Source organism: Anthonomus grandis, chromosome 6 (genome assembly GCF_022605725.1).
Source record: "Anthonomus grandis grandis chromosome 6, icAntGran1.3, whole genome shotgun sequence".
Lineage (NCBI taxonomy): Eukaryota > Metazoa > Arthropoda > Insecta > Coleoptera > Curculionidae > Anthonomus > Anthonomus grandis.
In genome coordinates this window covers 27,334,050-27,347,755 of record NC_065551.1, presented here as the reverse complement: position 1 = coordinate 27,347,755, position 13,706 = coordinate 27,334,050, and the positions used below count along the sequence as shown (strand labels likewise).

At 32.1% G+C, this 13,706-nt stretch overlaps 3 protein-coding genes across 3 annotated transcripts; 2 read left to right on the top strand and 1 right to left on the bottom strand.

Annotated features, from left to right (window-relative positions):
* The first annotated feature begins 2,004 nt into the window (after positions 1 to 2,004).
* On the top strand, positions 2,005 to 3,254 carry LOC126737559 (major royal jelly protein 1-like). Its single transcript, XM_050442487.1, has one exon. It carries the CDS (start codon positions 2,029 to 2,031, stop codon positions 3,118 to 3,120), a length of 1,092 nt encoding a protein of 363 aa, XP_050298444.1. The 5' UTR covers positions 2,005 to 2,028; the 3' UTR covers positions 3,121 to 3,254.
* Positions 3,255 to 4,002: 748 nt separating this feature from the next.
* Positions 4,003 to 7,106, bottom strand: LOC126737939 (DNA ligase 1-like). The gene is made up of 6 exons (XM_050443056.1): positions 5,859 to 7,106; positions 5,631 to 5,708; positions 4,769 to 5,152; positions 4,636 to 4,714; positions 4,415 to 4,579; positions 4,003 to 4,357 (listed from the first exon to the last, which is right to left on the bottom strand). Exons 1-6 carry the CDS (start codon positions 6,966 to 6,968, stop codon positions 4,161 to 4,163), a joined length of 2,013 nt encoding a protein of 670 aa, XP_050299013.1. The 5' UTR covers positions 6,969 to 7,106; the 3' UTR covers positions 4,003 to 4,160.
* A 207-nt stretch (positions 7,107 to 7,313) lies between these two features.
* Positions 7,314 to 13,671, top strand: LOC126737938 (NADH-quinone oxidoreductase subunit B 2-like). Its single transcript, XM_050443054.1, has 3 exons — positions 7,314 to 7,456; positions 7,583 to 8,103; positions 13,462 to 13,671. The coding sequence occupies exons 2-3, from the start codon at positions 7,583 to 7,585 to the stop codon at positions 13,598 to 13,600; spliced, it is 660 nt and encodes a 219-aa protein (XP_050299011.1). The 5' UTR covers positions 7,314 to 7,456; the 3' UTR covers positions 13,601 to 13,671.
* Positions 13,672 to 13,706: the final 35 nt, after the last annotated feature.

The following is a 13,706-nucleotide window of genomic DNA, read 5'->3' as shown; positions in this document are numbered from 1 at the left end:
CTTCAATAATTCCTGCCCACACGTTAACCTTTTCAGGGTATTGAGTATTGTCTTCTCTCGTCCAGCGAGGATTTTCCCTGGACCAATAGCGGCAATTTTGACGATTGGCATGACCGTGAAGAGAACCACGCACTCATCAGAAAACATAACATGTTCTAATTGGATCACATTGCTGTCTGACATTGCCATCATTTGTTTACAAAAATACATTCTCCTGCCAAAATCGTCTTCCGTGAGCTCCTGGGTGGGTATAATTTTATAGGGATCCATTTTGTTTTCTTTTAATATTCTAATAACTGATGAATAGCTAATATCGAGTACTGGGGCTGCTTTGCGAGTAGATGTATGTGGGTGTTCCTCAAACTCGAGCATAACAGACAATTTGGTATCCTCACTTATTGCATTGGCAGCTGCTTTTTTTCCTGCCTAATGTGGCCCAGCTCGCGGAATTGCTTTTCTGTTTTACTAATTGTCCCTTGGGTTAAAGGCGGCAAATTTGAAAATTTTTCGTGAAATAAGCGAGCTACTTCCATTTGCGTCCGTGTATTATCTCCATAGCCAATCATCTGTAGAATTGTTATTTTGTGCATTTCTGTTAAATGAATCATTTTTCTGGCTTGTAGTTAATGAAATTCAAACGACTATAGCATTGACGACTACTTCTATCATGCAACATGAGTCAATATTAAGTCTGGCATTTTAAACCAAAGTAAGCAACAATTTTTAGTTTTTTTTATTCTCATATCAATAAAAAGGAACGCTGAAATAGTTTTTGCTTGCTTTTTCATTACCAAGACCTAAATGGGCAAGAAGTATTAAGTGAGTTGTAGAGAATCTTGAAAAATAAATAATTTTCTTTTCTAAATGTTATTTTTTGAATTTTACTTAATATTTCCGAAACAGTCAAAGATAGGTATAGGACATTGTATACAAAATATGTCTAAAATGATTTGAGGAATTTAAAAATTAATTAACATACAGGGTGTTATGCTTAAACTAAGCAAGTTGGTATTGACCACCGTTATCCGATACAGCCTGTATAAAAAGTTTTTATGAAAAAAAATGCGCAACTATAAAAACCAGTCGCCGTATTCGAGTGTTTTTTTCAACACGCTCCCATCTATTTATTAGCTAATTTATTCCATTTGGCTGACACACACTGTATGGCTTTAGAACATTAAACAGTTCCTTTATATCGTTATTGACACATAAATATGCCTAGAACATTGGAAACATCTCACTATCAAAGTATAATAATCCTATTTTTCCATGTATTGCATGTATTTTCCTCTAACAAAAGGACTTTGTATACATGCAGTCCCTGCATGCAGTATACATATTATGTACATCCTGAAATGCGCCATTTAAATATGTAACATTAAGACATTAAGGCCGCGTCTACATGTCTTAGGAAAAATATGATATATAATTCGTTCAAATCGTTGACCCTATATACCAAATTAAATTACCTTATCGCAATAATTTGCTTAAACCTATTAATAAATATATTTGAAATTAAATTTAAATAATTAATCCACCTAGCGTCAAGCCATTTTTACATAGTGAACTTTCTCAAAAACCAATTTATATTTTAAATGATTTCCTATTGATTAATTTGGCTTGAATCTGGTTGTGTTTGTCTGTAAATAAAGCGAAAATAAGAATAATAAAATTTACAAATTAAACTACGCGATAAGCGAGGAAGTTTTGCAATATAGTTTGGAAAACATTCAAAAAAACAAATCTTTTTGCCATCATCAGGATGATTTGTAAAAACGTATAAAAAAGCAAGGCTTTTATGTAATTAATTTTCCTGTTTTAATCTTACAATATACATGCATGTATTACCTGGAAATATCACAATTATATGTTATTATCGTTGGCACGTTCACTAATGCAACATAAAAACACTAAACTGATTCCAAGAAACATAATATAAATAGGAAAATTCATTATTTTCCTTTAGATATTTTGTACATTTTGTATTCATATCCTGCAGAAACTTCCTTCATTTTTTTAGAGATCACAATGTTCAGCAGTGTTTTAATTTCATTGGCATTATGCATAACATTCATCAAGGCGTCCAACCAATTCATCGAATGGACAGGTGCAACATTTGATTTCCCCGATGAAACAACTGAACTTAACTACAAGACCAACGAACTGTATATTTCGAAAAATATAATTGCCTCATGTGCGGGTATTTCCAACGATGATGTCTTCGTGGCCCTACCACGTTACAAACCAGGAGTTCCAGCCACTTTGGCACGGCTCTACTTGATTCCTAAATATTCCGAACCAGTGCTGGTTCCTTTCCCATGCTGGTCAGAACAAGAACTTTCCAACCAGACGGGTCTTAAATGTGTTGTGCATATATGTATTGATGCACATGGAATTCTTTGGGCCATCGACAATGGAGTGGTGAATATTCTTGAAAATCCTATAAGAAAATGTTTACCAAAAGTGGTAGGCTATAACATAGCAACCGGAGAAAGGGTAAAAACACTTGATATGTCCGGATTAGTTGTCAAAGCTTCCAGAATCCAATTTGTTATTGCGGATTATGGTAATGATGGCCAGCCTTTTATATATGTTACTGATGCTGCTACAAGATCTGTGCTAGTATTTGATGTTATAGGCGAAAAAGGATATAGATTGGTGCTTCCTAAGGCTATAACTGAAGCCAGAAAAGACGTCCTTTATGCCGCCTTAATACAAAAATCTGATAGAAACAAATATCTTATATTAACATACCTCTCCGGATCAAGAATATTTTCGATTCGCACTGATTACCTCCGAGCGGGAGCCGCAACAGGAAAAGTTGAAGATTTAGGAGTGAAAGATGGAAAAATAATTGTACTTGGGACAGATGGTGGGTCAGCGTTGTTCTATAGGTACGAGGGAAAACCGGAAATCTACAGATGGGATGCTAATAATTCAACTTTTTCGAGAGGAGAGATGGTTTATACTTCGCCGAGCTGTTATTTGTCTACTTGCGTTATGCCGGATATCAAACGAAGGAGCATGAGGGTTCTGGAAAGTAATTTTCCTGATTTTTTTAATGGCACCGTAGGTTGTGGAGTTAGCCAGAGGATTACTTTGATGGCTGGAAAATATTAAATAGATTTATAATTTATATTATATTTACTTCATAGAATTTAAAAAATTAAGAAATTTAAAATAAGATGGAAGATATAAGTATCATTTATATATATATTATGAATTGTAGTTAAAATAAGAAATGTATATTTTTATTTTGTGTGTTGTTTTAGTGAACCAGTTTAATTTTGTTAACTTTTAAGAGTTAATTTGGATAAGGGGTCAATTAAAATCGATGCTCTTCAAAACTTTTTTTTTATTGCCATCGTTTCGGCCTATATCAGGCCGAACAGAAAAATCAAAGCTTCTCGCTAGATTGTGAAAAGTGGAACATCACTATGTTTTAAATGATTCCATTTGGTTTATTCGTTTTTGAGGGTATATCACTGCTGCTATATTTTTTTAAAATTGTAATTTACTATTTTAAAACAGTTATACGCTGTCAAAAAACCGTAAAGGAATAAGCTGTGTAAAAGCTTTAAGATTTGTAGGGAGTTTCTACAAACTACATTTAAATATGAAGAGAAACTATAGTTGGTTTTTTAAATCATAGTAACTGTTTAAAACAGAATATTGCTTCGGAGCTTTCTGTAGATTTCAAATGAAAACAGATTTTACCCCCTTATCACCCTATTATAATTTAAGGACTCATACATGCAACTATTTTAGTTACCTACATACCATGTTCAAATAATAAGATCATATTTTTACTTATGATTAATTTACGACCACGATTTGTTTGTACAATTATTTTAGATAATTCTAATAAATTGAAAAAATAAATCATTTTAAGATGTATATAAAAACCATCTGTAAGCTGACTTAGATATTTTTCAATTCTCATTAGAATATCTTTATAAAGTTATTTTGAGATAAGTTACTTTAACCAAAAAAATACAATAATTATTACAATAGCAACTTTTAATTCCTGTCAATGGTTACAATTAACAAATATAATCCAAACTTCTAACAATCATCATAATATATATATTAGTAATCATTAAAATGTTACTTTATACTTATCAACTATTGACCATACTATTTACAATCATGTGAAAAGGTTAAAATTTTATAATTTTATTTATCTTTCTCCCACTTCCGCCAAATGAATTACTGTGTGAATTACTATCCAAATCATCTGGATTTCCACTGTCCATTGTTCCTACATTGAGACTGTTTTGAAGTTGTGCTTGTTGAGCTTGGTACTTGGGGCAATCTTTTTTTAGATGAGTCACATCTCCACATACTTTGCAAGAGCCTACAAAAAAACAATAATTAACAAACTTATTTATTAAAATGACAAATAAATGTGTACCTCCTTTAGGATACAACCCTCTTTGATTATCGGGACATTGTTTGGCTATATGCCCTTGCTCCTGGCAAATAAAGCATGTAGCAAACTTGTAGTCTAGTCCCCTTACTACTTTGCACTCAAAGTGGGTGTGTTCTGTTGATCCACATTTAAAGCAAATGCCTGTACCTAAAGCAATGAGAATTATTAATATCAATTTTCATCAAGTTTTATTGGTTTCTTACCTGTTTGTGCTACTTGATCCTTGTCTAGTTCAGGACACTCAGACAGATTGTGTCCAGATTTTCTACAGTTGAAACATACCTGTAAAAAAATTATATGTTCAATTCATTCAGGTGAAATTCAAAGGAAACTTACAAATTTCTTTTCTCTTGCCAAAGCCTTTTCTGCACGTCGCCTTTCGAGCTTTAAGGAAGCATTAATTTCACTTCTGGGCAGCCCTTTGCTGATCATTTCTTTCCTTAGGCGTTTCAACCTGTCAGCATCTTCTTTTTTAACTGGGAAACCCTCAACATAACCAATTTCAATTTCTTTTCCATTGATTATCATTTTTTCTGGTTTATCTTTTTTACTTTGGTGCTCTTTGTCATCTCTTGGTTTTGCTTTCTTCTGGTTCTGAGGTTTCTGTAATAGTTTTTTTTGTTTGTTCAAAGGAGGTTTGGTATAACCATTTTGAGGCTCATGTTCTCCATTATGAAGTACATTTTTCTTCTCTTCTGCTGAAGCCTTTCCATTGTCAAACTAAAAAATAAAAACTCTAAGTTTTCAAAATTTCTAGTATGATATATATGTTGAGAATTATAATGAAAACATATGACATCAAGCCCTGTTTGCCTTAGTCTATATGGACAAATTATAAAAGATATATGAAAGTAGTAGATAATAAATTTAGTAAAACTTGCTCCTGGTAGGTAAAAAAAAACAAATATTAGGAAAGTATTTTAATGCACACAAATCAATGTTTTAAGACCTTTATGGATCCTTAACAAGTATTATACTTAATGTGTCACATGAAATTTTTAAGGTGACAGTTAATTCTTTTATCCCTGTCAATGGATGCTGATTATTCTTAATCCAGAGTAAAAAATATTTCATGTTAAAACAATTACTTAAAGCTGGAAAACTATACATATAATTAATATTGAAATGTTAACTTAACTATATTAACTACCTTCAATTCTACAATTAATTGTATTTAACATAATGTCTATTGACTTACAGGTATTTTATGCTTCTGTTCATTTTCCTCCTTAATATATTCATTTTGTTCAGCTGAATCTTTCACTTTCTTGAAAGTCTATAAATATTAAAGGCACATTATTAAATAGTAAACAGAGTACATGCTATGCAAAAGCATATACATAGAAATTTTATAAAATTATCTGAATCTATGAGATGCTAGCACTAATACTATTATGTTCATTATGTATATTTAAAATTTACTTACTGGTTTAGTTTCATCCTTATTTTCTTGGCTGAGTTCTGTATTTTGTTCAGCCAGTAACTTTGCCTCCTTAATCTTTTTTCTTTTATCAGCTTGCCTGGCTCTTCTTTCTTTTTTCCTTTGAATTTTTAACAGGTCCTTCTCACTTAAGACTTCCTTTTTGTCTTCAACTGATTCTTTAGATGCCTGTTTCATCATTTTACTTTTTTTTTCTTTTTGTTTCTTCCTTCTTTCAAGCTTTTTCTGTTTTTTTTTCAAGAACTCTTCATCTGAAGTGCCACTGATAGAAGGTTTTGGTGTTACTGTTTGATTTTCCTCATTTGGTGTATTGGCTTTTTTTAAGGTATTATCGGTATTATTTTTCTTTTGCTTTTTAAGAATTTTTGTTTCATTTTGTTTCCTTTTTCTTTCCAATTTCTTTTCAATTAGTTTTTTACTTTTTTCAGAAAGTTCAATTTTATGTTCTGGCTTAATTGAACTTTTATTAGATTTATCACTTTGAACCCCATTTGTAATTATTGGGCTAGTATTTGCCTCATTTGAAATTTGCTGCTCTTTGTCTACAACTATTTTTAACTTTTTTTTTGTCAGTTTCGGCTTTTTAACAACAATTTCTTCTGGTTTTTCTGTAATGCTAGCTTCTTCAGGTGGTTCATCATCACTGTCATTACCTTTTTGATCGAGGACTTTATCCAATTTTAGCTTTAAAGCTGAAAATTGACCATCCGAGTCACCATCTGAATCTAATCCCATTAAATCAGGAGTTTCTATTTTTATATTGGCACAGTTTTGGTTCTTATTAATTTTTTTCTTAATTTCACTGTCACTCTTATTTAAATCACTAAATCTTTTTCTTTTTTTTGACTCTAGATGGTTATCTGATGTTGGAAAATCTGCCCATGAGATTTGTTTTTCTTCTTCCTGTTCCTTTTGATCTAAAAATTTTTGGTAGTTTTCCTGGCGTTGTTTTAGAGCTTTCTCGCGTTCTTTCTTCTCTGCAAGCTCATTATTCTTGTTTAGAAGCTCTGCTTTCATTTGACTCCATGAAGTAGCAGGTTCTGGCAATCTTTCGTTCGAAGCCTTAGAACCTTTGGCTCTTGCGAATCTTGTCATTTTAAAATAATTTTTTTTATCCCAAATAATATTATTGGGAATATTATATTCACTTCTATGTTGTTTTCAGTAAAAATACCTAAAGGAAAAGTTTCAAAACCACATTTTGTTTTTGAATTAAGTGAGGTTATGAAAAGAGAAGATTGATAACATGTGGTTGTCATTATTTAACAGTGTTGTCGATAGCTCTTAAATCTGGAAGCCTACTTTTAAAACTAATTTGGGTACTTTAGTAAGTATCCAATTATCGGTAAAAGGTAATTATTTAAATTAATAAAGGATTCTTATCTATTGCATAAACTCATTTTTTCTTTGCCTTTCTCGTATTACTCTGAAAACCTTGGCAACAATGCATCACATAAATATGACACTCTCAGCTGATTGCTTTCAATTTTGACATTTACATTTCTTGGCTTTCAGTCGCCATCTTGTATGTTTATTACGTAAAAACTCTTTAAAACAATATAGAAGAAATAAACAATTTCGAGGTAAATTTAGCTCTAAAATATAGTACAATTGACGTTTCACACCCCAACATCCTAATGCTTTTAGAATCTTATAGCCTCATCCTCCTTACTGCGTTACAATTTCTAACCTAAAAACTTATTTTTAAGATGTTGCGAACTGCGATTTTACCAGCCAAAGATGTCCTAAATACCCCAAATCTTCTGAGAGCAATCACCGGAACATTTGGCAATGTACAACAACGAGACCAGTCTACTACTCAAGTCAGAGAACAGTCAACACAGAATGCCCGTGCTGTTACTAAAACCCAGCCTTATTCACCATTTCAAAACACTAGTAATGCAGCTGAATTTGCTTTAGCCAGACTTGATGACCTGTTGAATTGGGGTCGAAAAGGTTCTCTGTGGCCACTTACTTTTGGCCTGGCATGTTGTGCTGTTGAGATGATGCACATTGCCGCCCCTAGATATGATATGGACAGATATGGTGTTGTGTTCAGGGCATCACCTCGTCAAGCTGATTGTATCATTGTCGCTGGTACATTAACAAATAAGATGGCACCTGCTTTTAGGAAGGTCTATGATCAGATGCCGGAACCCAGATGGGTTATTTCTATGGGTAGTTGTGCAAATGGAGGGGGATATTATCACTATTCATACAGTGTTGTAAGGTAAGGCTATTTAAAATGCCTGCATTTTATTTTTTTTTGCAAAATTGCTCTTCTTAAAAAAACATAGAACAATAAAAAATTTGTGTTTTCAAAGCATGAAGAATCAAACTATTTTCCAAGTTATGAGAAAGGAACATTTTGATGAGACACTGCATTTCTTAGATTCAACAACACAATCATTATAAACTTATATTTGAGATTTAAATGGCAATGAAATAGTAATTTGGTAATTTATGGATCCTAAGCTTTATTTGAATCAGACTTAAGAAAATACATGGAATTCCATTAGTATATTTAGTTAAAAAAAAAACAAACTTTTTATATATAAGATATTTGAAACAAACAGTGGTATAAATATGAGTAGTTTAGTAAAAGTAAATGTATGAGTGATTTTTAGTAAAAGAGGTTATTGAGCCCGTAAATAAATTAGGATGGTTTGGTTTTAGCAGCCCTTATTGGTAATTGCTGTAGGACTTAATTTGTATGAGTATATTTGTTATTATATTAAGAGGTTTATGAACAAGCACGCTACAAACAAGCTATGTTTTCCCTCTTCTTTTTTTTTTAAGAATAATGATGTGGTAACTTTAGTACAGTTATGTTCAGCTATTAAGAACCCCAAAACAATCATTCAAAGTGGTTGGTTTTACCAAAAGTGCAAGTGTTTTTATGTTTATACATATGAACAATAATATATTGTTAATTGAAAGCACAAATAAAAAAAACACATAAATTTACTTTATTCAATCAGTAATTTTTGATTGAGTAATATTCCTGTTACAAAAATAAATCTTGTTTATGTAGCTTTCAAGATGACAAAAAGAAGACCATATTATATGTTGAGGTCCTTGGCAGTACTCCAGAAAATTATGGATTTCTGATGTTTTTATTGTCATTTCAGGAATGGTTGGAACATTACATTATTATTTTTAATAATATCTTCTTCATCAAGTCCTTCCTCCTCTTCATCCCTTAGAATCATATTTGAAGTTATTAACTCCACAAGTCTATCATCCATTCAAATTTCTCTTGTAAACCATATCATTATAGATTTTGCGCATATTCTTTAAAATTGAAATTATATAATAAATTTCTCATTAACTTCCACTAAATTTTTCATATCCACATCTGAATCAGGTTCCGATTTTTCTAACTGATCCTATTTCAACAATTGATTCAGTATATGTCATCATCTGACTCATACTCAAACTCCTTTTTTGAAATTCCCCCATGTTTAAACAACAAACTTTTTGGCATGTCATATGAACAATATTTATGGCATATAAAAAGTCTATAGAGAAATTTTAGTTTGTGTCCATTTCATTTAATATTTTCATAAGAGCAATTTTTCTGTAATTACAATTTTAAAGGTCCATAGGCTGGAGTTTTGAACTTGTGTTTGACACTGTGAATACCGCACAAAAAGTTTGTTATAAAAGAAAAAAAAACTAGGTCGGCAAAAACAGGTTAAGACTATATACAGAAGTTCGCTATAAGGGGAATCATTATAACTGGTAAAAAATTACAGAGGACTTATGGAGGATTTTTCATGAGACAAAAAGTTTTCGCTTTAGCTGAAAGTTCTCTATAACTTGACTTGACTATCATTTAAGTTTTATTTTAGTGATGAATAGAATTTGAATGTGTTGGCTTTGGGTCAGAGTATGCGAGTTTCTAAAGCTCAACTACTTTATTGGAATAATAAAGATATCTTCAGATATTCCCACTCATAATGCCACTAAGCAGCCTGTTTAACAATAATTTTAGTTTTCAATATATATACAAATTATTTGGCTGGGAACATCTATTGGGAAATTTTTTATCAAAAATGATGCATATTGCTCTATTCCATTTTATTAATAAACTTTGGGTTTCCAGATGTATATACCAGAATAACAAGATATATTCCCAAATGTCTTACATATATAATATTAAAACTACTAACCAGAGTGATCAAATCAAAGGCCAATTGACAATAGTAATCAATATGTTTAGTCTCAGATATTTTATCAACAATTTTGTGCTGGAGTATAGCATTTCATATTATTAATATACCTCTGAATAGGTCATTGTGTTTATGATGTAATGTATTTGAGGTTATAACCTGATAATTGTTTAAGGTTATAGATAATTATTTAATATTACAAAATGACTTAAACAGATTATCTATGAGTTAAAATTTAAACAATGTACTGGAGCTAAAAATGTAATTCCTATACTTACATTTTGGAATTTGCATTTAATTTTTACATGAATTAGGAATAAGGCTATGCAATTGTTGAATTACTTGTTTTGAATTGTTCTGATATTTATTATCTATTGTCAAGTCTATCCTTGAATATGCAAGTTCATTATGGTGACTAAATTGCAGCCAATCAATGGAAATTCAATCTGAACCAATCAACTATTCTGATTGTGACGAGATAGATGTTCATGATAAAGGGGTCAGCACAAGTCAGGCAATGCTGTTAAAAAGTTGGTTCTGAATTTGTGCAATTACTGTGATTATTTTAGCTCTTACACTAACTCTTTTTTGAATCTCTTTTAATATACAGGGTGTTCCGTTGACCATGTTACAAACTTCTAGGGCAGATAGAAAACGTCAAAAGAAAAACAAAAGTTCATATAAACATGGGTCCGGAAAAGCTTCCTCAGGGAGCTCGAGCTCTTTGAAAATAACCTTTAAAAACTAGTTTTTTTTTAATAGCTCCGGAACTACTTTAGCTACCGCAACCAATTTTGGGAGGTAAATTATTGTTAGTACGTTTATTCTTTTGAACCTACTAAATAAAAAAATATTTACCAGGGGCTTCAGAATCAGGGGGTTATTTGGTAAATTTAGGCCCATTTCTTTAAGACTTTAATTTCTGCCCGTTTGGGCATTAGATTATGATGTTCCTATGCTTTTTACATAAAAAAGGTGCTCTTAGTAAAAGTCGGTAAATATCACCGTTTTTGTGGAAATTGACTAAAACCAAACTAAGATACAGCACCTGAATTAATTATTTTAATAATTATAATAATAATGCTAATTCATTGCCACTGTCAGTATTTTTTAAATTTGTCACTGTCAGTATTTTTTACATGATATTAATTCCCTTTTTATTACGGTTAAGTAATGGAAGATTACACTTTTGCTGAATACGCCGATATGGTTTTAATTTATGGGGAAGTTCGATGTAATGGTAGAGCTGCTTCTCGACTATATGAAGAGCGGTTTCCCGAAAGGCGAATCCCAGCTCACACACTTTTTGAAAGGGTCAATCAACGGCTCAGGGAGACTGGCTCCGTTAAAATAAAACGCCAAGATAATGGCGCGCAAAGGGACATCCGAATCCCGGATTTTAAGGAAGAAGTGCTTCAGCGATTTAAAGATAACCCATCAGTAAGTACTCGGGCAGTAGCTGATGCGATGCATGTAAATCATGTTAGGGTATGGAACGTTGTTAAGGAACAGCTTCTTTGGCCCTACCACCTGCAAAAGGTGCAATCATTAGGACCCAATGATTTTATGCTCCTCGTGAATTTTTGCCAGTGGTTTCTTGGCCGGTGTACAGAAGAACCTCAATTTCCAAAATATGTCCTTTTTACTGACGAGGCTTTATTTACAAAAGAAGGCATTTTTAATTCTAAGAATAATCATGTGTGGAGTGAGGAAAACCCTTATGGTATTCATTTTAGGAGCTATCAACATAAGTTTTCGGTCAATATGTGGGCCGGCATTGTTGGAGAACGCTTAATTGGTCCAATTATGTTGCCTCCTCGTTTTACGGGAAATATTTATTTAAATTTTTAAAGAAATGTACTGCTAGAACTAATAGATGATCTGCCCCTAAATATACGACAGAACTTATGGCTACAACACGATGGAGCGCCAGCTCATTTTTCACTTATTGTCCGCGAGTTTATAAATGAAAATGTTGGAAGGCGCTGGATTGGCCGCGGAGGCCCTGTCACCTGGCCAGCGCGCTCACCAGATTTGACACCCTTAGATTTTTTTCTTTGGGGGCATATGAAAAGTCTCGTATATGAAACTCCAGTCGAGTCAGAAGAAGACCTGGTGGCCAGAATTTCCGCAGCTTCTGAAGTAATCCAAACCACTCCTGATATTTTTAACCACGTCAACCTTAATATGGTGCGTAGATACAATAAATGTATCGATCGTGGCGGCCGGCATTTTGAGCAATTAATATTTTAAGTTTATTTTTGTAATACCAATCCTAATAGGTAATTAATTTTTGTATCTCATAACTTGCTTTTCGTCAATTTTCACAGAAACGGTGATATTTACCATTTACCGACTTTTACTAAGAGCACCTTTTTTATGTAAAAAGCATAGGAACATCATAATCTAATGCCCAAACGGGCAGAAATGAAGTCTTAAAGAAATGGGCCTAAATTTACCAAATACCCCCCTGATTCTGAAGCCCCTGGTAAATATTTTTTTTATTTAGTAGGTTCAAAAGAATAAACGTACTAACAATAATTTACCTCCCAAAATTGGTTACGGTAGCTAAAGTAGTTCCGGAGCTATTAAAAAAAAACTAGTTTTTAAAGGTTATTTTTAAAGAGCTCTAGCTCCCTGAGGAAGCTTTTCCAGACCCATGTTTATATGAACTTTTATTTTTCTTTTGACGTTTTCTATCTGCCCTAGAAGTTTGTAACATGGTCAACGGAACACCCTGTATAGATTTTGAGACTGATTTTTTTTTTCCAAATTGTTGATAATTTTTGAAGACACATTTCTTATGTTGACCCCTGTATTAGAGAAGCTTAAAAAATAACCCGTACTCTTTTGTAATTTTTAATGGCTGTCGTTCATGAGCTTCTTTCATAGTTACCTTTATAAATGTATTGCAAAAAACAATGAGAAATCATGATTTCTTGTTAGAAATAATAGTTCTTTAATATACTATAATAATACTCACAAGTGACAACTCAATATTATCAGTACTAAATATTAGAATCTTTGATTTAAGTAAGAGTTTTAACTTTTAGAATACTTCTTTTTTCTTGCAATTTTCTTGTTTGCTTTTTAAAAGTTTTGGTACCATATATACCATTCACAATAAACATTCCAGTTAATGTTGGAAAACCTTTAGAGTGTCCTGAGTGTAAAGTCATTGTATTAATAGTCTATTATAAGCCTAATGTAACCCCAGTAATAATTAATGCTTTAGCACTAACATGCAAATAAATGTATACCATTCATTGATAAAAACCCACTTTACTCTTCTTCTCTTGGAGTTGATAATTAAAAAAAAAATCTTATGTAAATTTACTCTAAAAAAAATATTCTTATATTTATTGGAATATAATATGGGGTATTTAACTTTAAAATTAATTCTTCAATTTCAGAGGCTGTGATCGTATCGTACCAGTAGACATATACGTACCAGGTTGTCCCCCAACCGCAGAAGCTCTGATGTATGGAATCCTTCAACTCCAGAAGAAAATCAAGAGATACAACACCATTCAGATGTGGTACCGTAAATAAATTTTGTTGGCGCAGCCGCTGGCAATATTAAGGAGCAAGTTGTGTAAATATTATTTCAAGTTATTTAAGAATTTTTTTGCGTATTTTTTTTTGTTTTATCCCTTTT